The sequence below is a fragment of the Vidua macroura genome, chromosome 2 (genome assembly GCF_024509145.1).
Source record: "Vidua macroura isolate BioBank_ID:100142 chromosome 2, ASM2450914v1, whole genome shotgun sequence".
In the NCBI taxonomy this organism is placed as follows: Eukaryota; Metazoa; Chordata; class Aves; order Passeriformes; family Viduidae; genus Vidua; species Vidua macroura.
Window position 1 is genome coordinate 16,599,372 of NC_071572.1, and position 27,365 is coordinate 16,626,736.

At 39.8% G+C, this 27,365-nt stretch overlaps 1 protein-coding gene across 1 annotated transcript; it reads left to right on the forward strand.

Moving 5' to 3' along the window:
* Positions 1–18,112: 18,112 nt before the first annotated feature.
* RBBP7 (RB binding protein 7, chromatin remodeling factor) lies at positions 18,113–27,208 on the forward strand. Its single transcript, XM_053970171.1, has 12 exons — positions 18,113–18,308; positions 18,590–18,734; positions 20,521–20,663; positions 21,118–21,291; positions 21,602–21,717; positions 22,271–22,431; positions 23,343–23,469; positions 23,559–23,636; positions 24,204–24,280; positions 25,196–25,253; positions 25,768–25,878; positions 26,658–27,208. Exons 1-12 carry the CDS (start codon positions 18,293–18,295, stop codon positions 26,724–26,726), a joined length of 1,275 nt encoding a protein of 424 aa, XP_053826146.1. The 5' UTR covers positions 18,113–18,292; the 3' UTR covers positions 26,727–27,208.
* The last annotated feature ends 157 nt before the right edge of the window (positions 27,209–27,365 follow it).

Below are 27,365 nucleotides of genomic sequence, written 5' to 3' on the forward strand. Positions count from 1 at the left end.
AGGGTTGTAGGGTTTTTTTTGCTAAGTTTTGGTTTTTGGTGGTTTTTTTTTTGTTTTTTTGGGGTTTTTGGGTTTTTTTTTCTTTCAAGGTAAATAAAAGACAGTTTTATGAAATGTATGTTCTTATATAGTTACAGAAGAGTCTACTTATTTCTAGAAAAGAGTAGCTGTCAATGTTATATTTATGCTGTCAGTATTGTATTTATTAACTGGCAATATTGGAATAAACCTATATGAATAATTTCATAAAGTATGAATATCTACAGTCAAAACCAGAGTATGGGATGGGGGGAATTGCAGGGGGAGGGAAATTTTATTGTGCTTTGTAGCATAACTGAGTGTTTCTGGTGCTAACTCTTGGTACCTAAACACAGTCATGTAATCCTATACCCTGAGAGCAAGATCTTTTTGTACTTGCTTGCCTTTAAAATCCATGAAAGAATACTGAATTTACATAGGGCTGCACACAGCTGCTAAATTAAGCATGTGCTGGCTAATGGTCTAAAAATTTACTCTAAGATAGATAGCACTGTAATAGATTCACAATAAATGACCAGGCCAGATGAGGCCTGATCTCAGTATGATTTTCTATTTTAGTGAATTGTCATTGAGGCTTTCATGGAACAGTGCATCCTGAGCAGGCACGTAAATGAAAAGTCATCATCTAAAAAGTCAAACAACTTTTCCAGTTATAGGAAATGCCATGGAAAGAAAATTAAATACAAACAAAAGGGAAAGCTAAAAAGAATATCTAAGCAGAATGACTGGGTATAAGTTCTGCAAAATCCTTCAATATTTAAAAAATGTGTAGGAATTAAAAAAATATATCGGCAATTATCATCTTTCAGACAAGTATATTTCTTCTAAGATATTCACATTAAAAACATTTCAGCAAGGAGAGAAAAGATTATGGTATTGCAGGGTAATATCAGAGATGCTTGAAATTCGCAATAGAAAACCAGTCCTTCTGGGACATTCAGTGAACAGATGTTCAGAGACTTGCTGCTTGCAGTAGTTACAAATCAAAACCGTGTGACAAATATTATAGATGCTGAAGTCTGCAAGAAGGACAGATTCTCCTTTCTGGATTTTTTTAATGTCAGCTCTAGTAATCTTTGATCCTATAGATTCAGAAAAATCCAATTATCTTATCCTGAGAAAACTCATCAGAGATATGAAAATGGAAAGCAATTTAATTGTCAGCATTCCTAATGTAAAAAAAAAAAAAAATCAAGCCAAACCAACCAACTTTTTTAGTCAAAAAGGTTTTTCTCTTCTTGATGATGTCAGCATTAGGTTTTATTTGCAGCAGTCACTGAAGCCAATGCATGGCAATCTCATAACATTATTGAAATTTTTTTCCTCCTTTGCAGAACTTTCAGAGGTTTTTTCCTTGCTTTTTGCAGTTCAGTGGTTACTGATGGAAAAGAATCAGGTTGTTTATCCCTCTTGCTTTTCCTGAAGTTCTGTCCTGGGCAGATGTGTATTGCTCAAATTCCAAAAGCACTTGTGCAAAAGCACAGAGAAGCTTGTAGCTTGTAGCTTCTCTGGATCATCTGCGAAATTCAGCATTCTATGCTACAGGGAGAGAAAGCACTGTAGCTGCCACCGCAGCTATTAGCCAAACCCTGTATTATCTGTTAAATGAATACTGAGAAAAACCTTCATGTTCAGGAGGAAGAAAGTAGCATGCAGTTGGCAAGGCAGCTATATTAAACCAGATACCAATCTCAGCAGAACCAGAATTAATTAAGAGTAATTGAAATCTACTTCCGCACTGAAGAGAGTAATTTTTTAATGAATACATATTTTCTTATCTTTATATTCGAACCTTTAAGATTATGATCACATTTTTAAATGTTACTTTGGTTTGATAACTGAAAATTATATCTGATGATAGATGTCACTGTATTAGGATTGTTCTAGATAAAACATCTTACCAAAAAAATATTGAGTTAAGAAATAAAGTGCCCCACAATTAGGAAATATCACAAGCAAGAAGCCTACACAATGTTATTTTTTTAGCCTTTTATGGGCACAGAGGCTGAAAAGTGAAAGATAAAATAAGTTCCTTAATTTTCAGCCATACTTGCTAAATAGTGATGGCATTTACCAGATTATCTGCAATGTGGTAGATGTGGCCTTACTCTGTACAAATATGCATAGGCACAGATATACGCTGTCTGGTCTGACTTCTAAGGGTATGGTGGTTTTTCAGCCATATTTCATAATACAGCTTACTTCTACTTCCACAGTACTAAAATATCACCAAGAAAAAAAGATATCTTTTCTATTGCAACACTTTTACACATCTGTGCAAATTTAAGTAACTATGGAGCCAATGAGGCAAGAATAAGGCCCATGGCTGCTGGAGGGAATTCTACTCTGTAATTGGATCAGCCCGTGTGGATCTCAGCTCCGAAATCAGATGAAATGCAGGCTGTTGTGTTTATGTATGGCCATGCTGACTGTATTGTTTCCTCACGAGTAAAGATCCCTATCAACGTACTGCACTAATGACAGGGCTGGTCTGTAACAAAATTCCTCACAGTAGAGAACAGTCATATGTTAAGAGAAAAGGGAATACAGAGGGGGGAAAAGCTCAGCTTCTTCCTTTTTTTTCAATACTGCTCAAGATATTAATTGCAGAACATGAAGCACCTAAAAAGATCTGAATATTGATTTCCTCACAGTGCTGATGTTATCAGTTGTGCTCGTTTCTCTCCAGTGTTATCTGTTTGCCCAGTTCTGTTGGTCTTTCACTTCTGCTACTTAACAGCAAAAGCTGAGGATGTCACTGCCTCCCAGTAATAGTTGGCAAACAGATGCTTTTCAAAGCAACAGCTGCACTTTCACAAAAAAACTTTAATTTTCTTTTACAATTTTACAATGAGATGAAGCAGCTGGAATGCTTTGGAGACAAAGGAGCTCATGAATAATTCACTTGACACCTTTATACTGAAGTATGGGTGTCTTCATTAAATAAAATTTCCTCCTGTCAAGGGCAGCAAGAGGTCTTTGGGAGGAAGGCAATTTCCATTTGAGACCCCACAGAATGGGGGGTTGACAGCAAGGTGGAATTTAATGTCAGTATAATTTTTTTAAACTTTTTTTTTATTATTACCCTTTAAATAATTTCAATATAAAAATCACTTGAGTTCAGTACTCTGGAAAATAATGCAAAGTAAAAAAAAATCAGCAGGTATATAGATTACAAATGGTTGTGGCCAGTGAAAAAGAACAGATTATGCCTATTTACACATAAAATTGCATACTGCAGCATACAAGGTGTTTTATCCATTTTTTATTATAAGGTGGTGCTGTACACCCTTCTAAGTGTTCCTGAGGGCTGCCTGAGGTTCCCCCCAGAACTGGCTCAGTAGGGCCAGCGTCCTGGAGTGGTTCTGCACCTCATCTGTGGGTTGCAAGCACCTGCTGGAGCATGGTTTTGTTAGGCTCTAGCCAGATCCTTGGCATTCTTCCCCACAAACACACACCTGAGGCAGAGCATAAGCTGCAGGCACTTAACATCCTTGTGCTGTCTCACTGGCAGCATCATAAGAGATGCCACTTTGGTTAATTGCTGCAGAGCAGGAATGCCAATTTGGCTCTGGCTGGCACAGGACGTGGATGGAAGCATGGAGTCTTTGTTGGTAGAGAGGGCTGCAGGGATCTGAAGCAAGGTTAGAGCCTGCAGGTCTCCTCCAAAATACCTGCCTGCTCATATCCAGTAACAACTCAGCTTTCAAGCAAGCCCCTAAAGCTCACACAGCATGTAAATGTTACTGTTGGCAGGTGTGAGGGAGCAGGAAAATGTCTTAATCGGGTAGTAAACATTGCATTTAATAAATTACACTGACAGAAAAGCTGAGACAGGGCTTACAGCAAGGATACTGAATTACCCACAGAAGAGGCACAGGCCTCCAGTCAGAGTTCCTCAAGAGGGAGATATGTAGAGGAAGCCATATCAAGGTATTTAAAATGTTTTGGGGAGCTGCTGTAGAAATAACAGTGAGGTACCTCCTTCCAACCAGGGTACCTGCAAACAAGACTGAAGTAAAACAGAGTGAGAATTTGCAGGGTAGTTCTTCAGAGGGATTCCATGTGTGCACAACTACTACTACAGAATTAGAAATGTTTATTCATGTTAGTGTATTACTCACTAGAAAGCTGAATATACTAATGCAGGAAAAGACACTGTTTTTCCACACATCATTTGAGACTAGTCTTGTGTCAGTAGAGTCCCCTGGGCAGAGGATGTAAAATTCATGTTAACAAATACCTTCTGATTTCCAGTCACCCCTATGTAGAGAGCTTGACCACTAAAAGTACTGAGGATGTGTCCATACTGCAATCAGTGTGTGACTGCAGCCTGCAGAGACACTCCAAAGTGAACTTATAGGCAGGTGGTTTGGAGAGAGATGCTGCAGCATCTCGGGGTGGCCAGCACACTGAATGTTTATCTGAATTTTTAAATGGGCTTTGGAGCCTTTATTGACCTATGTGTATCATCTCCTATAGTTTCTTTAGTTAGTCTCAAGCTACCTTCAGTTCATCTACTTAGGTTGTACCTCTATCTTTGCCTTAGGGAAGAGAGGCCATGAGATCCATGACCTGACCATGATCCCACAGCTGGTGAAGGAAAGGTGAATACTCTGACTATAGCATCACAAAAAATCTCCCACTAAGTATTTTTTTCACATTTCCACCCTCAACTCTGCGTATTTGTGAATATTGCAAATAGCTGCAGCCTTCTAGACAAAACCACTGTATTAAAAAGATAAATTTACTGTCTACCCCAGCTGTACCCAGCTGGATACAAGAAGCAGAGCTGATCCCACTGGGAAGCTTTTGACCAGCTTTAATGAGAGCTCTTCTACTTGCTGGTACTTTTTGATGACAGTGCATCACTGCTATTTTGAGTCAGCCTGAGTTTGGTGCACTGTGAAGAATTTTGCTCACAGTGATTCAGCTGCCGTGCTGTTAGCAGCATTAGCATGGACAGTGCTGCCAGCAGAAACCTCAGGAGCAAGGATAACTGGCATGATACTGAGAGCAGTACAAAGCTGTTGACAAATACAGCTCTTAGTACCACTGACTGTGCTAAACAAGGATGGAAAGCCTCCTGCAGCTTGTGTGGTACAAGCACAAGTGCAAAGTCATTCTCTGGGCTTTCAGATTGCCTGGCTGAACCAAGGAACACTATGGGAGGCTGCTGAGTGATGCTGTCTGGCTATAATCCTGTGCTAAAAATACAGTGGAAGATAACTGCTAGTCTTTTCAGAGTTTTCCTCCTCAGTTTTCTGTGGCTTTTATGCTGTGCATAAATGGTGCTGAATGGGAAACAGAGCACCTCATTTTTTCACTGAACCTCAGAGCTTCTTTGGTCTGGTACCTTTTCTGCTCCTAGCTGCATTTCTGTAAAGATGCGTCATAGCCCTAGTGTGTTAGCAATTACAATTTATTAAATACTAGGGAGAACTTTACACATTCTTTTACCTCTCATTGTGGACAACTGACAATTTATGGGACAAAAACATAACACCTGTTAAATTTCAGAATCAGTGAACTTCTAGCCTTTCATTCTTCATGCAGACTTTCTAATTCAGTATTTTGAGAGCTGCAATTCAAGGCAAAAATCAAATTTCCACCTTTTTCATATGGTGGAAAAGAGAAACTTTTCAGTAAACTATCTCCTGAGTGACTAATGGCCATACTTCTGGAACAGATGTAAGTGAGCATCGTCTTTATTCTGAACACTCTTATCACCATTGCCAAGGGGTTTGTAAAGGATGACAAAAAGCTGTGGTTCAGAAATTACTGTGATGGCAGATTAGAATTCCAAGGCTTGTGTGGTTTTTCATTTCAGAAACAGTTGCAATGATTTAAGATACTGCCAACCCTTACTCTCCTCACTGCCCAGACCCAGTTACATTTTCCAAATCTCTTACAAGTAACATTTATGTGGTTCTAAGCCAATATCATATGAAATCTAGCAGCTCAGGATCAACTGCCTCTCACAGTAATTTGAGTCCTGTTACTAAACTACTAGATTTCACAGTAAAGTGGCTGAAGGACCATTTTGCTTTACTGATTCCAAAAGGGAGGACATTGAAAATGTGGTTGTGTTCACCTCTGGCAGAAGAACAACAAAGAGCTGGTCAATAACAATTTATATTGTGCAGCTATTTCTTCACTGAATGTGTTTCCAAGACTTAAGCTACAATTTTGCAAAACCAAAGGGAATAAATGCAGAGCTAAACCCTGCAGCTGATCACCAAGTTAGCTACTGCACAAACATTTTTTAAGTGCTGTGTAATTTTAGTGACTACTAATTGCTTGCAAGCCACTTAAATAAATCTAATCAGATAAACCAAACCTTTCTAAGAATCATAAAAGAAAAACGGCTCCCTTTGGCTCCACAGTCCTCATTACTTGTCTAGATGCATTTGTTGAGACAGAGCTCCACTAGACTGATTCAAGCCAGGATAACAAATCCCATATTCCCATAGATTACAAAACATTTTCCATCAGGTTATCTTTCAGAGGTAAATCTCTTATATCAGCAATTCCTGTCTTGTGACCAAAATTTATTGCAATTTGAACTGAATACTCTTTATTTTCAGAGAGAGTAAATGTCAGTTTGAAATGGTCAATAACCTGTAATAACTGAAAAAGTGTCAAACCCTAGTGTACCTAATCTTAGGAGAAAATAATGAAGTATAGGTGTTAAAAGGTCTTTACCAAAATTTCTTCACGTGCACTAAAAAATGGAGAACTTGGGAAAATGTATGAAAGGTTCTATTTTATTCTGCAGCTGACCTGACAGAGCACATCTGCACCCCTGAATATATACAGCAAGAAGAAACAGCTTGAAATATGTATTTGCAAGGCTTACATTAGTCATCATTAAAATGTTTCTGTACCCTCAGTGACCTGCTGAAAGAACTGAGTTTGAATGCTTGGTTTGAGGGGAGGGGGAGTTTCAGTTTTGACAATAAAAAGTATATAATTTCTTCATATGAGCTTTGCATTTTCATATAAGCTGTGAGACATTCACCCATCTTTTTCTTTGGGATATTAGGAGGAATACTGGTTACAAAGCAGGAGTAGTAGCCTCAGGTCAAAGGCAGGTATCCAGGCATGTAAAAAGATGTTCAGTTGACTTCACTGCAGAGTGATAATTAGTTACACTCAAATGATGTCCCTTGAGGTATTGCACTTGAGAGCAAATCTGGCATGCAGCTCAAAGTTTTCTGGGGCCATAGCCTTGGATCCTCAGCCAAGTATGCTCAGATGTATTACAAATTTCTTTACAGCAAAAGGGAGAAAAGCTTTTTTTGCCATTACAGTGTATAAAGCTAGGTAACAGAAATACTGGAATTGGTCTGGGTGGAAATCCACAATAGCACTGGAAGAAACAACAGAGCAAAGCAGCAAAGCCACAGCACAGTAGCAGAGCCATTCCCCTCCCTGTTATCTCAGCATTGAGACAAACCATAGTCATAAAGATATGTGAAATGAAGAAGCAAACAGAACAGTCTTATTGAATATTTATAGAGGATAAAATAAACAAGGTTGTTCAGCAAAAATATTGTCCCATAATAACAGCTGATGTCTAGAGAGTTTAAAAACCTGTCCAAACCCATTTGTTGTCACCCATAGAGAGGAACCCAAGAGATGTAGTGAGGACCTGAAAGCTATTTGCTGCTGCCTTCCATGGCATACAGGTGATCCTGGCAAAACTGGTCAGGCATGCACACGTCTTAGTGCTTGTAAGCATGTGGGCATGAGAGTGTGAGTGGGTAAAATCATCTTAGAGAATTGTAAATTAAAATCACGTTCTGCCTGCCTACTGTGTTGTACTGTCTTTTGTTCCATGAACAACCTATGAGGACTGTGTATCTCCAGTTGTGTAATATTTTGCTGGGGACTTGCTCTTGTCTGATTTTGTTCTTACAACACTTCCTTGAGATATTTCTGGTTTGGGTAATTGTGGGCAAATGGAGTTCTGCAATATATAGAGCAAGTCAAACATAGTTAATGGTTTTGAAAGTGAAATCAGACAAGTTTAGGTGGAAATATATGGCATGATTGCTTATGGAGAGAAAGAGCCAGCTCTGTGTTAAACTCTTGCAAATCAATATCCTGAAATGGTGTGGTCAGTGCAGATGCTATTATCATACAGCTGTGTAGAGCAAAATGGCCCAGAAATTGTCTCACAGTTCACCCTTGAGCAAACAAACAGGACATCACAAGAAACTGCATGTTTTAGCTATGAGAGATGTGTTTTTTCCACATTCCTTTGCTTGTTCTTTCCATATCTGCTTTGTTTTGGGGAGAAAAGGACAATTTTGGTGGAAAGCAATGTGTATATGCATACAAACTCAGCTATTTCCTGTCTTCAAAAAAGTCTAGAAGTATAGCCAATAGCCCACTTGCACAGCACTTGCTAGTGTAAAGCTTAGTTAGAGATGCTTCACCTAGCTGATGGCACAGATATATGGTGCTTCTAGCCCTCACTTTTCAATGAGAAAATTAGTTTGCAGAATGCTGTAAGCCTTCTGTGTATTTCAGCATTACTCTATGCAATAAGCCAAATGTTAGTTGCTATGCAGTATATTCATTATATTCATTAATTTTCATGGAGTCTTTTATTTTGCTTTTCTCTTTGCTAGGCAGCAAAACCTGTGCCAAAAAAGGTGGTTTTTTTTGTTCTCTTTTAACACAAATTCTCTGTGCTAGTAAGAATTTCTGAAGTGATCAAACATGATCCTGTTAGCAGAAAGGGTCAAAGACCCATTGGTAGTGTGTGTCTTATGCTGAAAGATCACTTACTAGGCATTATCAAGGTCCTGCTGCATTCTAAACACAAATAAATGAAAATCCTGGATAAAACTTTGACCTCCTGCATGGCACCCCCAAACCAGCTCTGTTGCCCAACACTTGCAAGATTTCGATGGCAGCAGCTGATTTCTCACTTTCTCTGAGGCAGTAGCTACTTCAGCACCTCTTCAGGCTTCCTGTAAGCTGCTTTTATCCCAGAAAAAAGAGGGGTAAGCTGATGTCTGAAAAAAACTCAGGCATCATGGCACATAATTACATGCTGTCCTACCCCACTCAGAACAGGTCTTTACACAGACTTGATTTTGTGTTGTTATGTGAACAACACATAAATGCCACTATTAGCTACTTAGAAAAAATGCTACTTAAATGCAATATATTTCAAGGGTTCTATTACATTAAAATAGCTTTATTGTCTTCATGGCACACTTTTGAGTCTTGAGAATGAATTACAAGTATTACCTGACTCTCATAACACGGGGTTTAGTATTCTTTTATCCCTTCTTAGGAGGTGGGTTCTGTGCTTTCAATTTTGGCATCACTTTTTTCCCCCTTGCTACTAAATGCCCATGTTGCTACTTATTTTTATTGTATTACAAAAGGTTTGTTAAATAAATGTGCCTGGGATTTGTGGTGAAAGGGGGGGAAATTTATTATCCTTAATTCTTGTAGCAGTTCAGTCCCAATGAAACTGGGATTCTTCTGAGACCACCATCTCCTACATACTTAAGCCTTAAGAGACACAAATGCCTCACTACAAGAGAGGCTGTGGGTAGCTCTACCAGCCAAGGAAAAGTCTGATGGAAGAACCAGGTTTCATTTCCCTGGGGCCCTCCTTTTCCCTGTGGTTGATTGTGAGAATGTGCTACATTACCCCTTAACAACCTGTGGTAAATTCTTCCCTTCCCTTTCTCTAAGTGTGTGGAGACCAGGGAGTGTTTCCACATTTCAGCCCACTTCAATTTCTTGTATTCCACATGTTACCAGAATATTTATCTTCTGAACTCTTCTGTAGGATCTGAAAGCATGCTAGGCCTTAATAAAACACATACAAGATCAACAGTATACTGCCCCTAGATATTTCCACTGCTGAGCCAAGTAAATGGAGAGAAGAGACTGATGAATGACTTCATGGCCACACATGGGAAAGAAGGAAAAGTGTTTCCAAATGTTCTGTTAAAACCTGTAACATATTTTTTAAAACTCTCACATTTCAAGTCAAAATCCCCTGAGACAGAATTTCTGACCTTCACTATCTTTGACTGTGTGTTTCCATATGTGCCACTGCCAAAATGCTGAGTAGGCATTTGAGATTTACCTTTAGTACATCATTTTAGCTTACAAGATGCTTACTGTGAATCCAGAAACTTTGTTCTGAAATTGGTGCAATTTCACTGCAAATACTAAACAGAGCACATAATGCTACCTAAGCAAATGCCTCTGAGGCATTACAGATGATCAGATACCAACATGTTTAAGAAATATAAGCAAAGAGCACTTGAAAGTCTACCAAAAAGCTATACTTTCAACAAAAAAAAAATCAAAGAAACAAGGTACTTTATGTCTAACACTAGCAAATAGTACCATGAATAAAAGTGGATCTGTAGAGTGAAACAATTGTTTTTGAGGACCTTGACTCAATGCTAAATATATTTTATATATATTAAAATATATAAATTTTATACTTATAAATGTTAATAATTTTAGATTTTCTTTTGTCTAGTTCTATGCATCTGACCCCCTCATTGGCAGATGGAACATATTTCTGATTTAGTTTCTCTCAAGAAGGATTCACCACTCTGTGACCAGTCTGCAGTGTAAACCGAAGTGCACTAAGTGGGGACAATCACAAGATTTGCTTCAAAGTTCACTCCTGGTCCAAACTAAAATGTTAATGTTAACCCCACAAGACTTGCAGTCAGGGTTCTGAAACAACTCCTTTGAGAGGTAACCAAATTAAAAACAAACAAAAAAACCCCAACCTAGTTTTATCTGAAAAGTTATCTCTCCCTTTTTCTTACTTGCTTGTTTCATCCAGACACAGCTCTTCCATAAGTATTCAAAGCCACACTGTGTCTCTTTCAAATTCAAATTTCAATTCTCTTTCTATATTTTCTTTGCTGCCAGGGAGGTTGCAACCGTGAGAACTGCTTATTTTGCTCACCAGTAATTGCCACCTTGCACTGCCCTGTCTTCCTGTATCCAACTGTCTTGTTCTCAGAATCCAGGAGAAGGACTGATCTTCAGGTCAATGACTGGCATCTCCCTTCAGTGTCTGCAGAGCACTGACAGAATGAGGTGCTGCCCTGTGCCTGTGGCATGGAGATGTTACAGTAACACGTAACTAATAACAGAGCCATTCTGACATCCAACCTACTGCATCTGCCTCACTCCTCCAAACAAGAAAGGAGGTTATTCACACCCTCCTTAACCTCCCATGTGCAATGGTTCTTAAAGTAAGACAGAGCCAAAAATGACTTTTCACATAGAAATATGTTATCGTGTAATCTATGCTTGTCTCCCTAAGCTTCAGCAAAAAAACAGGTCCTTCCTAAGAAACAGGGCAGAGGTGTTATGTTAACAGTTATCACTGCTCTACTCTTCCCCCACTGCACCTCACAGCAGAGAATCACAGAAAAACAAAACAATAAAGCTAAACGTTAGCATTCTGGGCATGGGGCTAGAAACCTGAGCTAGTATTACCAGTCAGCAGTTCTGATTTCCTAAATTACTTTGGCCAAGTTGCTTAGGCCCTGTTTACATTAGATTTCCATCTGTATGGAGTAATAGTTCAAATATGAAAGAGTAGATTTTTCTAAAGCCCCTAGTGCTAGGGATTTCCTTGGTTGATGGATGCTTAGTCTCAGATACCTTTTAAAGAGGCTCTCTGCAGTATCTCAAATCACAAGATGCTTTTAAAATTCAGGTTTTATTTAATTTGATCCAGTTGTGCTGCCTCTCAGCAAAGCAGCGATTTTGTTAAACCCTTTTCCTTTAAAAAAACCTCTTTGAAGAATATTTTAAATGCATGTCAAATAAGGTCTCAATGGCACCCCATGACAATGTGAGTTCCTGTACTCGTATTTAGCTGAGTTGTCTCCCACTGAAGTCCTAATTATATATCCTGCTTATACCAATAACTAAGTAGGAATTTTAAAGCTTTCCTCCCATTGTCAGCAAATGAAAGCATGTGAATGGAGTTTTCACCTTCTTTCTCAGGTTCTACATCTGCAGAAGACAGACAAGTAGCACAGACACAATACTCCTAGCTGGGTGGTTCACAGAACTGAACAGTCCAGACTTGGCAGTGAACCAGCAGTAGAGTGCTACAATTATTGACTTGCCATGGCCCATGGTTCAGTCTCACAACTGGTGCAAACTCATCTGAAACTAGAACGTGAATGAACCATCCCACTCTTGCCCATGGCCATGTCCTCCCCTTAGTGCTAGATTTAGAACCAGGAAGACATGCAATGAGTATGCTCAGCCTGATCATATGGCTGAAAATCAACTCAAAAACCCAAAAGCCAGCTACCCTGGGGATCTGATTCAGCTCCCCACTGATTTCATGAATGTTAGCACTGGGCAGAGCAGAAGAGTGGTGAGCAAGAGGAGAGACCAACTAATATTATTATGGTCTTACACTGGCTTAAACTGTTCATAAAAATATCCTCTGAATTGTTTAGCAAAATGGCATTAGCAGCACTGAACTGGCGCACAGGGAATATAAGAATGTATTAAGTACTGGCACGATAGGGCTGTGCCACTATCCCTGTTTCTCTCATTTCTGAATGTGTGGCTATACCACTTCAGCTGAGTCACCACCAGGAACAACTAGCAGAAACAACAGCAAAGTTTATTTGCTTGGGTACCCACCAATTTTAGAACTGACTGCAGAAATGTAAACAGGCGCCAGCCTGGTCTCAGCAGATCTGTCTGCCTGTTCCTTCTTACCTTACGTGATGCCCATGCTTTGAATCCATAGTTCATCTGGCCCCAGCCTCCGCCTCCCAAAATAAAAAGCTGCACAGATGTCTGACGTGACACCTGTCCATTAATGCACACTCTGTGCAGGACTGTGGTTCTTGGTATTTCAAACCTTTGGAAAGAAGGCAACATAAAAATCAAGCTCTCTAGAGCTTGTAAAAACTGCATGTGAGGGTGTTCTGCCATAATGACTGAGTAAATCAAACAGCGTAAACAAAAACCTTCATTACCACAAAAAACAGGATCAGTGAGCTGAAACAGCTTGGCATGGTTCCTGTCTCAGTGGATTCAACTCTGAGATATTCCAAACCTTGAAGATAATGCCATTATTAATTGCTTCAAATCTCAAAAGAGTAAGAGTTAAGAATACAGAGAGAAAACCATATGGTGACCTCAGAGAAGTCTCTGAAAAAGAAGGCCAGGCAGCTCAGGTGGGGAGAGACATTCCCAAAGATTAGAAGGCAAGAGCGGAGATCACTTTCCTTCACTGAATACTTGCAGAGGCTTTTAAGCCCTAGAGTGGAAGTTGAAGAGGAAATGGATTATAATAAACAACTCCCTTTCACCTTCTTTGGCATGAAAGGCTGAGACTTTCCTGTGCTTTGGCACATCATTGAGAACAGCAGTTTGCCTCGATTCCTTTCCATATAACTGAAAACAGCAGTGTCTGGATTACAGTCTCCTCTGATTCCTGTGACCCAGACACAAACTTGGAACTACCCAATTCATGCTCTCCAAGTTCCTCAAAGATCACAAAGAGGGAGGCCAAGGCAACAAGAAACAAGGAACTCCATCAAGCCAAGTGCTGGAAGCTTCAGAAGTCAGAATTCTAATTCCATTTTATTGAAAATCTCCTTGTTGGCATTAATTTAAGCATTTGTACTTCTAGGAAAATAGGTTGTTTGTTGTAAAGATTTGCATATCTGCTACATCTATCAAAAAGCCAAAGTATTTTCTGCTGAGGGAAATATTCTCTGTCATTTCTTTTAATATCCCTACAGGTCTGCAACTCCACATATGGGCAATAACCTGTCCAGGCGAGAGGCTGCAGAGCTACAGCAGACTATACAATGAAAACACATATTAGAAATATAAGGCATGCAAAACAGCACATATTGCAGCACTGTTTCACCAGATAACATGTTAAAAACTACTATTTCCCTGCTCTTCTGTAATTCAACCAGTTTCAGTACTCTGTGCAAAATTAATAAAAGTGTACCAAGCCAGTTATATAAACATTGATCTCTATTTCTCAAATAATCTACCTACTATTCTATTAATTACATTCTATTATTAAAAAAAAAAAGCATAGAAAATGCTAAATAAATGTCACAGAGCACAGAAATAGCCCAGCAAGCCCAGTTGTTGAGGGAATATTGCCATGTCCATGCAAGCAACCAAAAAAGTGTTTAGCAGGGTTGGATTAGTCTTAGCTCAGTGCAGTGCTACTTTGGGAGGTGAAGGAGGGACTTGTTATATGAGAACAAGCTTGGTTTGTACCTTACGGAATAAACATATTCCACTTCAAAGGTAAAACACTCTGTATTCCTGAATACTGAAAGAATCCACAAGACTGCTATAGGATTTCCTCTCATTTGCAGCTTGAAATTTAATGCAATCTACAGCAGTCAGCTGAAAGTGTGACAAACAGTGCTAGTTACCCAAACCCTGCAGCTCATGAGTTCCTACTACAGCATCCCAATGGTGGGAGCAATGCCACCTAGAAGGTGCAAGAGGAGTATTTGTCTACAATGCTGGATATAATCCCAGTGAGTCATGCTTTCCCCTAAGTACTGTCATTCCCATAAATGCTCTTTATTCAATGCAAAGCAAGAGCTGCCAATTGCACGTGGCTGTGCAGCACACAGATGTTGCACATCAGGATAAAACACAGTCATGGCTATTTAGAAGTGAACTATCGGAGACGTGCTGTCATTAGACAGATCCCAACCTGCATGTCACAGAGAACATGTCCAAAACACGGCTACAGCTCAAGATCTTTTGTGACAGCAGGACATTGGCTAGGTGTGATTGATACTGGGGAGATGATAATTGCTGGGTAAATAAAAAGAAATATTGGATGACCAGTTGGGAAAATAAACATGGTCACATTTCAAGAAATTCTGAGTGAATTAAAATGAAGTGTGCTTTTCTTATCTACATGTTTTAAGAAAATGAGGCATTAGTCCAAACAGGCTACTGGGGCTATGCAATGACAGCAAACATGTTAGAGTATAATAACTGTTGAGGCTGCTATCTTACTTTTCCAATGAGTAATTTTGAGTTTTTGTGCAAACTTGTTTTACTCTACACAATTTTCTGACTGAGATAGTCATTCACAGTAATACCTACACCTACTTGCTGAGTTATGCTAAGAACATCCATCACTTCTGCATAATGTATAAGAGACAGAAGCAACAGCAAGCCAGCTAATACTTTGCAGAATAATAGATCAGCATACATGTCTTCTAAAGCTAAAATTAACAAGTGCATATAATTATTCTTAAATATATCTGTAATGTGAAGCACGATGCAGCACATACAATTGAGGATGCAGGAGATGGTGTTTTTTTTACTGAAATGAAGATGCAGGATTTGATGCTTAGGTTTGAAAGAAGTATAGCTTAATAAAAATAAAGCTTATGATTCAAGTCACTCTTTCATTTCAGAACTAATTTATGGTGCATTTTACACATACTGAAAATGATGAACAACAGCTTTGTGTAATTGCTTTCCTTACAAAGTGTGGGAATCAAAGGATATGTTTTAGATGTGTGGCCATAGATATGACCATGCCAATGAATTGCAAATAACCAACATAAGAGTCAATGATGTGCTGTCTTTGATGGATGTAGTGTTATAAATCGTCTCTTCCATGATTAATCTCAATGGGAGAAGAGCACTTAATAACAGGATTTTTGGTTTAGATTTAAATGAAGAGAAAATGTGGTTGTGTGCAGTGTAATTGTTAACAAGGAGAAGAGAACTTTGCTGGCCACTTACCAACCATTTTGATATCTAGATGTAACAGGTTTTTTTCACCAAAGCTAGTACTAGTTCTGGAATCTGTTACAATCAAACTTGATTTCCAGATCCTAAACAGAGTCAGCAAAAAAATTGTGAAGGGTTGGGGAGCAATTCTTCAATTGTAGTTCAGCCAAGCCCTACATGACATCATTGAAGAACAATTTTGTTCATAATTTTTCAGAAGCAATTCACATTTTCCCTATCATACTCCAGGTAAGCTGTGGCCACAAATACTGCTGTTTACAGCAAAATCACAAAGAGCATCACAGCCAAATGCTTATACGTGCTTCATCTTTCAAGGGGCCATGTAATCACCCTTCTGGGAGAGCTAACAGAGGTCACTTAAAGCCAGGAAGCCTGACAGAGATTTCCTTTATCCATTATCTAAAGTTTAAGTGATCAACGCTCTGTAACAACACACAGGCTCTGAAAGGTTCAGTCTTCACTCTGAAAACGTTTTAGGAAGGCCTCAGCACTTTGTAGGAGTAGACACATTCTTGGCAGCAAACACCAAAGCATGGAGTAAGCAGTGCCAAAGGGAAGCTGGTGCCACATCTGGCAGGACAAGGCCCTGTGTCTGTGTTAACTCATACACTCCTATGGAGCTGACTGCTGTACAGCTTCCGTGCAATTCAACAGGATTCTCATTTTAAATAAGTAAGCCATGTGCAGGTATAATTCCAAGCTGTGTGGGTTAAGGTGAAGATTAGTATATACTTATTTAACTTCATCAAAAGATTTCTGTTTTTTAACACACTGGTCAGAAAAGCAATGGTTTATTAGGGAAAGCTTCCAGTTGGAAGAGCTGGCTGCCTTCCTCAATCTTATTCCCTGATTCCCATGCTGCAACCTTTGGCTGCTTGTTAAGAGCCTCAGAGTCTCCTGCCTTTTCTAGACATAAACATTTTCCAGAAATGGATTCCTTGTTTGAAAAACTGGTGTCCAGACCCTAGAAGGCTCAGTCCATGAAGAGTGTTCTCACAGAGGGGAAATTAAAATGAAATGCCAGCTATTATTTGTCTGTTTCCCTCTCTCTCCTGCCACCATCCATAGCTGAGCACAGTGAGCTTCACTTCAGAGTTGATTTCTTTCCCTTCTGGGACTCCAGGCATATAAGCCTTAGTGATACAGGATTCATCTCTCTGAGTTTAACACTGAAGCAAGGATTCATTTTAAGACTGTAATTTACAACATCGCAAGAAAACACATGCTATTTGGAGACAAAAAGTTCCTTTGAATCTTTAAGGGCATTTGGGAGAATCTAACCTCATTCTTAACTGCTTCTATTTCCATTATTTTTCTGGTAAGTGTTATTAGCTGCCAGAAAGATCTACCCTGGTTAAGGCAAGCACTGTTAATTTAAGCTGAAGTGAAAGCAGTTAAATTAAATCATAGAATCTTAGAATGGTTCGAGTTGGAAGGGACCTTAAAGATCGTATAGTTACAATGCCCCTGACCAGGGCACGGACACCTTCCACAAGACCAGGTTGCTCAGTGCTCCATCCAACTGGCCCTAAACAATCTTTTGTCTACTGATAGCTGAAAGGAGAGATCAGCAAGGCTGGACAGGCACGGTGGTAAGGCTGTATGTTTGATTTGGATGGTGGCAGGGCCGTATGTTTGATTTGTACATGGCTGCTTAAACAAAGCCATGCCACTTGCCAGGGTATGAGACACCACCACTGACCCCATTAGAGAGTGACAGAATTTAAAACTCTGGTAACACTGACTGATCCTGTGTGTCTGACAGTTCAGTAATGCAGTTCAGTGCCTTCCATGCCAAAACTGCAACTAAAATAGTTCAAACAAACATTTCTTCTAGAAAAAATGAAGCAATATTCAGCACCATTGCTGAAAAAATAGTAACTATTCAGCTGTGGCCACTGTAACCATTCTTACTTACAGATTTATCTACCTGGTCTAGTGGAGGGCATCCCAGTCCAACAGGGTAGTTGGAATGAGTTGATCTTTAAGGTCCCTTCCAACCCAAACCAGTCTATGATTCAATAATTCTATAATTTGTAGTTGCGAAGGGGGATCAATATCCACGTTTTTAATGTGATTTAGGTCTCATTAGATAAGACACACTTAATAGAGCCGTCCTCGGGGGCGCTGCTTTACCTATAGCCCCATCTCGCGGCCACAGCGCAGCGCGGCCGCCTCCACCCTTCCCCGGCTCCGCCTCCACCTTCCCCGGCTCCGCCTCGCCTTCCCCGGCTCCGCCTTCCCCCGGCCCCGCCTCGACTTCCCCGGCCCCGCCTCGCCCGCTCCGCTCCCCTCGAGCCCAGCAGCCTTTTCGGGGCCGGGGGTCCTCCCCGCGGCACCTTCCCCTCTTCTCTCTCCTGCCCGCCTTTCCAGAGGCTCCTGTGCGCTCACCCTCCCTGCTTTTCCCCTTTCTCGTCTCCTCCGTTTCATTCTGCCCCCTCCGCCCGACATGGCGAGCAAGGACGGTAGGAGCCCCCCTCCCTCCCCTCTCCCCGGCCGGGCGGTGGGGTGTGAGGGTGCGTGTGCCCGGGGATAGCGGAGCGGAGCTGGGGCGCTCCGGGATTCCTCCCCGAGGAGCTTCTGCGGGAGCTGGGAGCGGGGATGGCCGGCTGCAGTTGTCGTGCCGCCGGCCGCTCCCGAGGGCCCTGCGGGACCCCCGCTCCTGTCCCGTCCCCGGCCCGGTAGAGCCCCGCTCCGGCCCCCTTCACCCCCTCCACCCTCAGTTCATCCCTTTCCCTTCTTGCAGTGCTGGAGGACACGGTGGAGGAGCGTGTCATCAGCGAGGAGTACAAGATTTGGAAGAAAAACACCCCCTTCTTGTACGACCTGGTGATGACACACGCCCTGGAGTGGCCCAGCCTCACGGTGCAGTGGCTGCCTGATGTGAGCAGGTGAGAGCCGGGAAGGTGCCTTTCCTGTTCATCGTGTGTGCTGAGTACCGTGAGGATAAAAACCATGCAAGACGAGAGCAATTTGGGTTAGACTTCTCTTTGTTATCTTGCAGCACTTTATTTTGCTTACAGGAAAAAGGTCACAAGTTGATACTTCACCGAAGTCTAGATTAGCCTAGCAGAAGGTGTTGTGAGGTGTGAACACAGAAATCTTTATGAATTTATTTCTAAATAAGAGATCTAGTGCTCATCTACAGTTAATTCTGATTGACAAGTCTTATCTACTAAATCAGTTCATTCTTAAAGACTGATTTTCCTCATATGCACTATATATACTCTTCTGTCCAAGCTATTATATCTATAGTATAGTATAAGCTTGATATCTTTTAAGTCTGGACTTAATTAAGAGAATATTCTAAAACTGGTTCTTTGTATTCTGGTTTTGTCCCTGGTTCATTGTTGAATTCACATGTTTAAATTTCCCATTCTTCCACATCCTCCTGAAAAAACTGTGGGCTCAGTTTAATTTCTTAAAGAATCATGAATGATATCTTCATTCTATCATGAAGGTAGAATCTGTTCATATGCCAACTACTGCAGAACTTAAATTGTTGCAGTAACAACTCAGGGCTCCACTGAGGTAGTGGACAAGGACTGGTGTAACGTGAATTTAGGTAGATCTTAAAATACCTTGTGTGTAAGCGTCATGCAGTTATCAGAGGATGGTCTCTTCTGTAAAGTTCCCCTTTACATATGGGACGTTTTACATGTTGGTTAGGTGATCACTTCATTTGGTGTACCAGAACCTTTGGGGGTGATGTTGAGAGATGTGAGCTAAATAGTCATGGCATGGAGAAAATGCAGCGGGGATTTGAGGGTGTGGAGCCCTTATGAGGAACACTTCTGCTTGCCTCGTATTTTGCAGATTGACTTAATGTTCAGTTTAAAACCTGGTATTTCCAATTATCCAGTGTCAAAATATGTAAGCCATTTAAGGCAAGGACTGCCTCTTTGTATGGCATCTGACATGATGGGACACCTTTTTCCTGATGCAAGTAAGTGCACGTGCATTGTGTTTCTTGTTTGGTTTTGTATTTCCCCCACCCCGCCCCCTCTACATTTGGAAGTGGTGTAGTAATACCTGTGGTAGTTTATGATTATCCAAATGATTCTGGATTGCTTAGATTCAGGAAACAGAATTAGTTTGTTGCATTCAAGAATGCAGAGGTTGCTTGGTTTTTACTGCTCAAATTTGTCCTTTCAGAGATAAATGGCACCATCCATTCAGCTGTTCACTTTTAACTAAATGTTGCATTCAACCACCAGAAGAGAAATTTGATTCTAGTTCAGATAACTGGTAAAAGCTCCTAATAGAAGTAATAAAATAGGTTGTCACTTGTCTCTTCAGGATTTATGTTTTATGGAAAGGAGTATTGATTGTTTCCTAAATCAATACGGTGAGACTCCAGGGAAATTAGACTGAAGTAGGTATTGGTGTCTCCTTTAACTGCTGTGCAGACTGTAACTGTCCCTTTCAAGCCACAGTGGCAATGTTTACTGCCTTGTATTGTCACTGGAGCCTTGCTGGTTGTGTCTTTGGTTTGCTCATGGCAGAATCAAGTTTGCTTTATTACACAAGCCTTTGCAACAAAGGGGAGGATCTCTTAGGGGGTGTCTCTTTTCTAGCTCCCTGAAGAAGTTTGCATCTTCAGGGTTATTGATGCAAGCTACAGAACTTCTGGAACTGAGCACGTAATTTTATTCCAACATTTATTATTCTAAACAGGCCAGAAGGAAAGGATTATGCTCTGCACTGGCTGATTTTGGGAACACACACGTCTGATGAGCAGAACCACCTGGTTGTTGCCAGAGTCCAGATTCCCAACAATGATCAGTTTGATGCTTTGAAGTCTGACAGTGAGAAAGGAGGTGGGTATGCAGCATTCTTAGGTTCTGTTTGAGCAGTATCATTACTGCTTTCAGTTGTTATGATAATGATATTCTAACTGTCTGTTAAATACAAAAGTGGACAAATACTTACCAGTCCACACTAATTCTAGACAACTAAAAATAAGAACTTTTTGCTTCAGAAGAGCTTAGTTAACATTCATATGCAATCCCTACTAGAATTTCTACCAGCTCTCAGTTGTGGTAAAAACTGGTACACATCTACCTCAAATAAAAACTAAAGCTCTGAAAGAGGATTCTAAATATCAGAAGTGTTAATGCTGTTGTACTATACGGTGTGAGTCTTTCCTAGTTTCTGCTTGTGTTTAATAAGGTGCTATCACTGTTTCTTGGAGTAGGGAAGATGCTGTGAAATGCTATTTCAGTAGTCTAAAATAATGGTTGGGATAAACTGACATTTTTCTGACAACTGTAGAATTTGGTGGCTTTGGATCTGTGACTGGCAAAATTGAGATGGAAATTAAAATTAACCATGAGGGTGAAGTGAACCGTGCCCGTTACATGCCACAGAATCCCTGCATCATTGCGACAAAAACACCCTCTGCTGATGTGCTGGTGTTTGACTACACTAAACATCCTTCAAAACCAGGTGGGTCAGACTCCTTGGAGCTAAGCAAAATGCCTCTTGTCAAAGAGGGCTAAACTCGTGTTTAACTGTGATTGGGAGAGAGTTGCTGGGCTCTGGGACCCAAAGGAGAAAGCCCATATCTTCAGTGACTTCTAACTTCCTGGTTATGCTCACTTTCATAAAAGAATCTTGGTAGAAGCAGCACTCTCTGAAGAGGTTCATGTATGAAATATAATTATTTCAACAGAAACAAAGTTCTTTGGTGATAATGATGCTTCTATGGATTGATGTGTAAGGACATGCTAAATGAAAGGAATTTTCTGTCTTTCAGACCCAAGTGGAGAGTGTAATCCTGACCTTAGATTAAGAGGACACCAGAAAGAAGGCTATGGCTTATCATGGAGCTCAAATTTGAGTGGACATCTTCTCAGTGCATCAGATGATCATGTAAAAACCACATCTTTTCCCCTGTAAAAAAAGCCCAACTCCTAATTTAAGCTGTAGTAGAAAATTTGAGAAAATCTGTCCTAGTGCAGCTGTGTATTGTTATGTGGGGAAGCTCTTACATATTGTAATTACATTTCTAATGGCTGTCAGTTTGCTTTAGGCTGTCATCAACCACGAGTTCTTTTTAAGGTTCTTGATGTAAGAACAGAATGTTTTTATAGTTGTCTGCTGGAAAAAGCCCTTTAAACTGGATTGGGTCAAGACCATAAATTAGTAAGACTCTCAAAGATGAATAACTAATAGCTTATAAATTTCTTTGTGAACTTTAAAAGTGTAAATTGCTTTTGTGACCTTCTAAATAATCCTTGAGACCTGAACTTGCAGAAGGGTGATTGATAACTTAGCTCAATTATGGCATAATAAGTGTTCTTTTTCAAAAGGAAAGAACTGCTTCAGGAATGTTGTCTCTTTATATGTAGAGTGTGATTGATTATTTATTTGAAAGATGATACAATCAGAGTCTGCATTTCAATAGAATGTGGCTTATTTACAGACGGTGTGTTTATGGGATGTAAATGCTGGACCCAAAGAGGGCAAGATTGTTGATGCAAAAGCCATCTTTACGGGGCACTCTGCAGTAGTGGAAGATGTGGCATGGCACCTGCTCCATGAGTCTCTGTTTGGATCTGTGGCAGATGATCAGAAGCTTATGATGTAAGTTAGAGATTTTTGGGTAGGGCCTGCTGTGTCCTGCTGGTGCCTTTTTTCAACCTAGAAATGAAACTTTTGAGATAATCTTAGTATCTTTTGAGATAATCTTAGTATGGGAGGTAATATAAAAATGGATTTTTATTGGAGGCCTCCAGGGCAGTTATGGAAGAATGTCCACAAAAGCCCACCCCCCATGGGGGTGCATACAGTTTTATAAGTTTGTCAATTATGCTAATTTACTAAAAAAAGCACTAATTAGGAGGACAAGTGCTGATGCAATTACCCTCCAGGTCAAACCTCTTCTCTGGAGCACTTCCCTTGGTACTGGCTGTAGTTTGTTTATGAAAATATGTCTCCATGAGCTGTTTTCAACCTTGGTAGCCAGGGAGAACCAAGATAGGATAGGGGCCCTTAGAATATGTTTTGTCTTTCTGCGTAGGGAAAGGGCACGGAAAACTAACCACTAATACAACAGGCTACAAATGTATGTGTAAAGAATACAGAGAATATATAAAAGAAAAAAAGGTAAAACCAAAACAGCATCACTGCCACTGGACCTAGCCTACAGCACTTGGATTAAATTAAGGTCTGAATTTTTGAGTGATTTCATGTAGCTCTTTATGGCAATCAGCTACAGTGATGGTGCAGATTCAGTGAAAACTATATGCCATTTAATGTGTTCACATCACTTGAAAAGAAGATGTAACTAATATGTATGTCAGCTACATGGTGCAAGCCGTTCATGTACAACAGACACAAAATACTGAAGGTTTTGGAATGAAAGCTGTAACTTCAGAGTTAAGTTTAGTAATAAAAGCTGTAGTGAAAAAGAACTTCCTATAAAACTTAAGTTTGTTTGCTTTCCCTCTTTCCTCCCTGCCCCCAACCCTTCCCCAAACCCTTCATTGCCACAGCTGGGATACAAGATCTAATACCACGTCCAAGCCGAGTCACTCAGTAGATGCTCACACAGCCGAGGTCAACTGTCTGTCCTTCAATCCTTACAGCGAGTTCATTCTGGCAACTGGCTCTGCTGACAAGGTTTTCACTTGTGTATACTTTATATTCCTGCGTAGTGCAGATGAAAGCCATTATAGTAAAACCAAATTCTTGTTGCTTGTGTCTCCCAGACGGTGGCTCTGTGGGATCTTCGAAACTTAAAGCTGAAACTCCATTCTTTTGAGTCTCATAAGGATGAGATTTTTCAGGTGGGTAAACTACTTACAACCTGTAAAAAAAACTCAAGAAGAATACTGACTTGGAGAAGAACGTGTAGATTTGTGTTCTTGCAATGCAGATAAATTTGTTGAACCAAAATTCACTATGTTGAGTTTGACAATTACAAACTGTACTGTGTAGTTTATTTCTGCCTTTCCCCACTTTGAAGCAAGTAGTCAACAACTTACTGCTAAAAAGATAATGGTTGTCACAAGTACCTTAAGTAGAAGGTTTCTCTAAAATAATGTGCTGTAGAGAGGATTTGGATTCAAACCTAATTTTGTGAACTTTGCCTATTTAATTAGGTGCAAGTAACAGTGATTTTTAGACAAATTGCATTAAATATGGTAAATCTGTAATAGTGAAATAATGTTGTCTGTTCAGTATGGGAAATCTTAAAGCTAAAGCTGTTTGTTTGAACTATTGGATATATCCTCTGTGCTGGAAGAAACTGATTTACAGAGTATTGTTAAAAAATCAGTGGCCAGGGTGCTGGTTATTCAGGATATGCTTTAGAAATCATTAAGTGCTCCACTGAAGTTGTTTCCTTTCAATAGGTTTACTGGTCTCCTCATAATGAAACCATTCTTGCTTCAAGCGGTACCGATCGTCGCCTTAACGTATGGGATCTAAGGTGAGGAACAGTTCCTTTCTGTTAGTGTCTGTGAACAGATGGTTAAAAAAAGGCTGCAGGCCTGCATTATTTGGCAGGTTTGATTTGTGCTGTTCTCTAGCTTTCCTTGCTTACCTCAGGCCTGGTCTTTTGGGTATAAATAGAAATAGCACAGTACATCTAAAGTTACTTCACCACGATTTCTTGCTGCTAATAGCATTGTTTTCTGTTGCCCACTTGTTGCCTAGATTCAAAAGACAAAACTTGCAACAGTGTTAAAGTGGTAGGATAAAAAGCAGTTCTCTAATGAAAGCTTTTAGCTGCAAAATTATGGCTATATGTGTATGTGTGACAAAGGACTTCTGCAATTTTTAAAAGGTTGATTAATTAGTTTATCTAGAAGGTATATCCAATAGGAGATCAATTGGCCCAGTAAAACACCCTTGGGTCTGCCCCTTTGGAGTTGGTCTAGGGGTTTCTTTGCCCTATTTCTTGTAATGTCTCTCAGCTTCTGGTGGAAAACAAGATGTCCTTGTCAGAAATTCTGTTCTTAAGAATAAGACTAAACAGAATTTGAGGAATGTGTTAAAAAGGTTTAGCTAATTATTCTAAAATGTGAGTGAGGGCAGGAAAAGTACTAGAAATTATACAACTATCTATAAAAAAATCTACAAAGCTACAAATATGAAAAAGGTTAAAAATCTTTAGGCATCACATCAGTAAGTGATTTTTGCCTCCATGTGCTTCACAAGTTAAGATTCCAGTTCAGTAATGGCAGTGCCAGACAGTTGATGTTTTATACCTAGTACTTATAGATATTTCACAGTGAGAAACATGAATTGCAAATATGGGTAACAAAGGCCAGGAACTGTTCAGTTAAGCTAACAGAGAATGCAATTGTCTTTTTAATGAAAAGTATAAACTACTTTCTTGCAGTAAAATTGGAGAAGAGCAGTCTGCAGAGGATGCAGAAGATGGGCCTCCTGAGCTGCTGGTACCCTTTTGTTCATGTTTCAGTGTGCTGACATGCTGTGTGGCAGTGAGATGTTTTGTCACACTGCTGCTAAAACTGCAGCTATTCATAAATCTTTTCACCTCCCTGGTTTCCAGTCCATTGCTTTAATTTGCTTCCTTTCTTCAGTTCTGAAGGTTTCCCCATTTCTTGTGTGACTCTGTAAGTACTCTTAGAGATAATCAGAATGATATATGGCTGGATTTCACAGCCCAGCCCTGTGTGAAGAGAGACCATTTTGAGGATGTCAGTTGTTGCTGTAATAATAGGAACTGTTATCTCAAGTGCTTGCTGTCCCAGCAACTGCATCAGTGTCCATAAGTAACAAATGGAAGCACTTGAACACACACCTTCCTTATGTCTGTTGTGAATCTCTAGTAGCAGGCTTTTCTTTGGGTAGTTGTTAGCATGATGAATTAACTTAAGAATCCTGTGTTTAAACAGATTTATCTAGAGTTGAAATGGCTTACTGAAGATTGTGGGGTTTTTTTAACAGTTTATTCATGGAGGACACACTGCCAAAATTTCAGACTTCAGTTGGAATCCTAATGAGCCTTGGGTAATCTGTTCTGTATCAGAGGACAACATAATGCAGATATGGCAGATGGTGAGTGTCACAACAGCTCTTGAGTTACTCTGAAGCTTGTTGCATAAATGAAACTGAAAAGGACTAGCTTGTGCCTTCAAGGACTGAAAGTTGTCTGTGCCATATACTTCTTGATCTAATCAAAAAGTGTAAGACTTTAAACAGAAAACCAAGATTAAAACCACTTGAATAAAAGCAACTTCTAGTTAATTCTTGATTCCAAGTTCTACGTACTAATTAACATTAAGATTTATTTTTAACAAAGCAGTTGCAAACTTATATCCAGTATTAGCCAAGACTTACTCTTGCCCCCCTCTCCCCCATATGTTGGCTGTAAGGCAGGATGCCTTTTAAAACCCCTGTTAGTTCATATTACTTTACATTACAGGAAATTCATCAGCTGTCTTAGAAATGTGGAATAAAGTAATCTGGGAATAAATTGAGTTAAAAAACTCCAGGCTTAAATTTGTGTCACAGGCTTCATTTTTTAGTACCTGCTCTTGTTTAGACTGAGGTCAAAATAATTCCAAATAAAATGTTCATAATAGGGCTAGGGGTTAAGTGGCTACTGCTTTTGCTGTTGAAATGGAGCAATGCAAGAAAGCAGCTGCCAAAACGTAGCTACTGTGTACACATTTCTAAATTAGGCAGCCCTTTAAGAAAGGGCAAGGAGAAAATCCCTTCAAGGAGGGAATGATGGCTGTGCCACCTTGGTGTTATTGAGGATTTTTTCTGTATGAAGTGTAGAAGATTGTTTAAAAACAATTGTGTGTATCACCTATAATGTTCTGTGTCTTCAGGCAGAAAACATTTACAGTGATGAAGAACCAGATATAACAGCAGCTGAACTGGAAGCTCAAGGAATGTAACTTTTGTTCTTTAAGGAACTACTGGGAATGACATAGTAATATAATTTGACTACTCTATAAATAAAATAAAGACCCCCAAAAAACCCCACAAAACCAAATACCAAACCAAAAAACAATCACTGGGCAGAAGCAAGAATATCAAAACAAGAATATTCCTAACTCAAAACAAGAATATTCCTAACTGGATTAAGCAAAAACCTTGTATAATCAAGTGTCATGGGATACCCTTGGTTCTGTGGACACTTTGAGCTGTATATGGTACAGCAATTAGCTTTAGAGAAAATAAGAATGACTTAATACCTATGTGTATATTTTTAAATAAACTTAGTGTGTTCCTGTAAATAAAATGGTCAAATCCTCACTCTTCACACATAGAAACTGTATAAAAATCCCCCTTTATATTAATATGTAAAAAGAGCTTTTCACTTTTACACACCACTTTTGGATTGGTTTTGCATAAATAAAATCTATTTTAAAAAGTATTTGGTGTGTTTAATGTCCACTGGCACAAGTTCAATGCCTTCTTGCGTTCAGTAATAGGAGAGAATTTAATTGCTGCCTGGTGATAAAGTTACGTATTTTTTAGTTTATGACTTAGCACACAGTTAAAAATCTGGGAATATTAGAGTTGTCTTCATA

Bases quoted from the DNA above. Each gene is read 5' to 3' on its own strand.
- RBBP7 (XM_053970171.1), top strand. The intron at 18,735-20,520 runs GTGAGAGCCGGG...TATTCTAAACAG, and splicing joins TGGCTGCCTGATGTGAGCAG to GCCAGAAGGAAAGGATTATG. The intron at 23,637-24,203 runs GTGGGTAAACTA...TCCTTTCAATAG, and splicing joins ATAAGGATGAGATTTTTCAG to GTTTACTGGTCTCCTCATAA.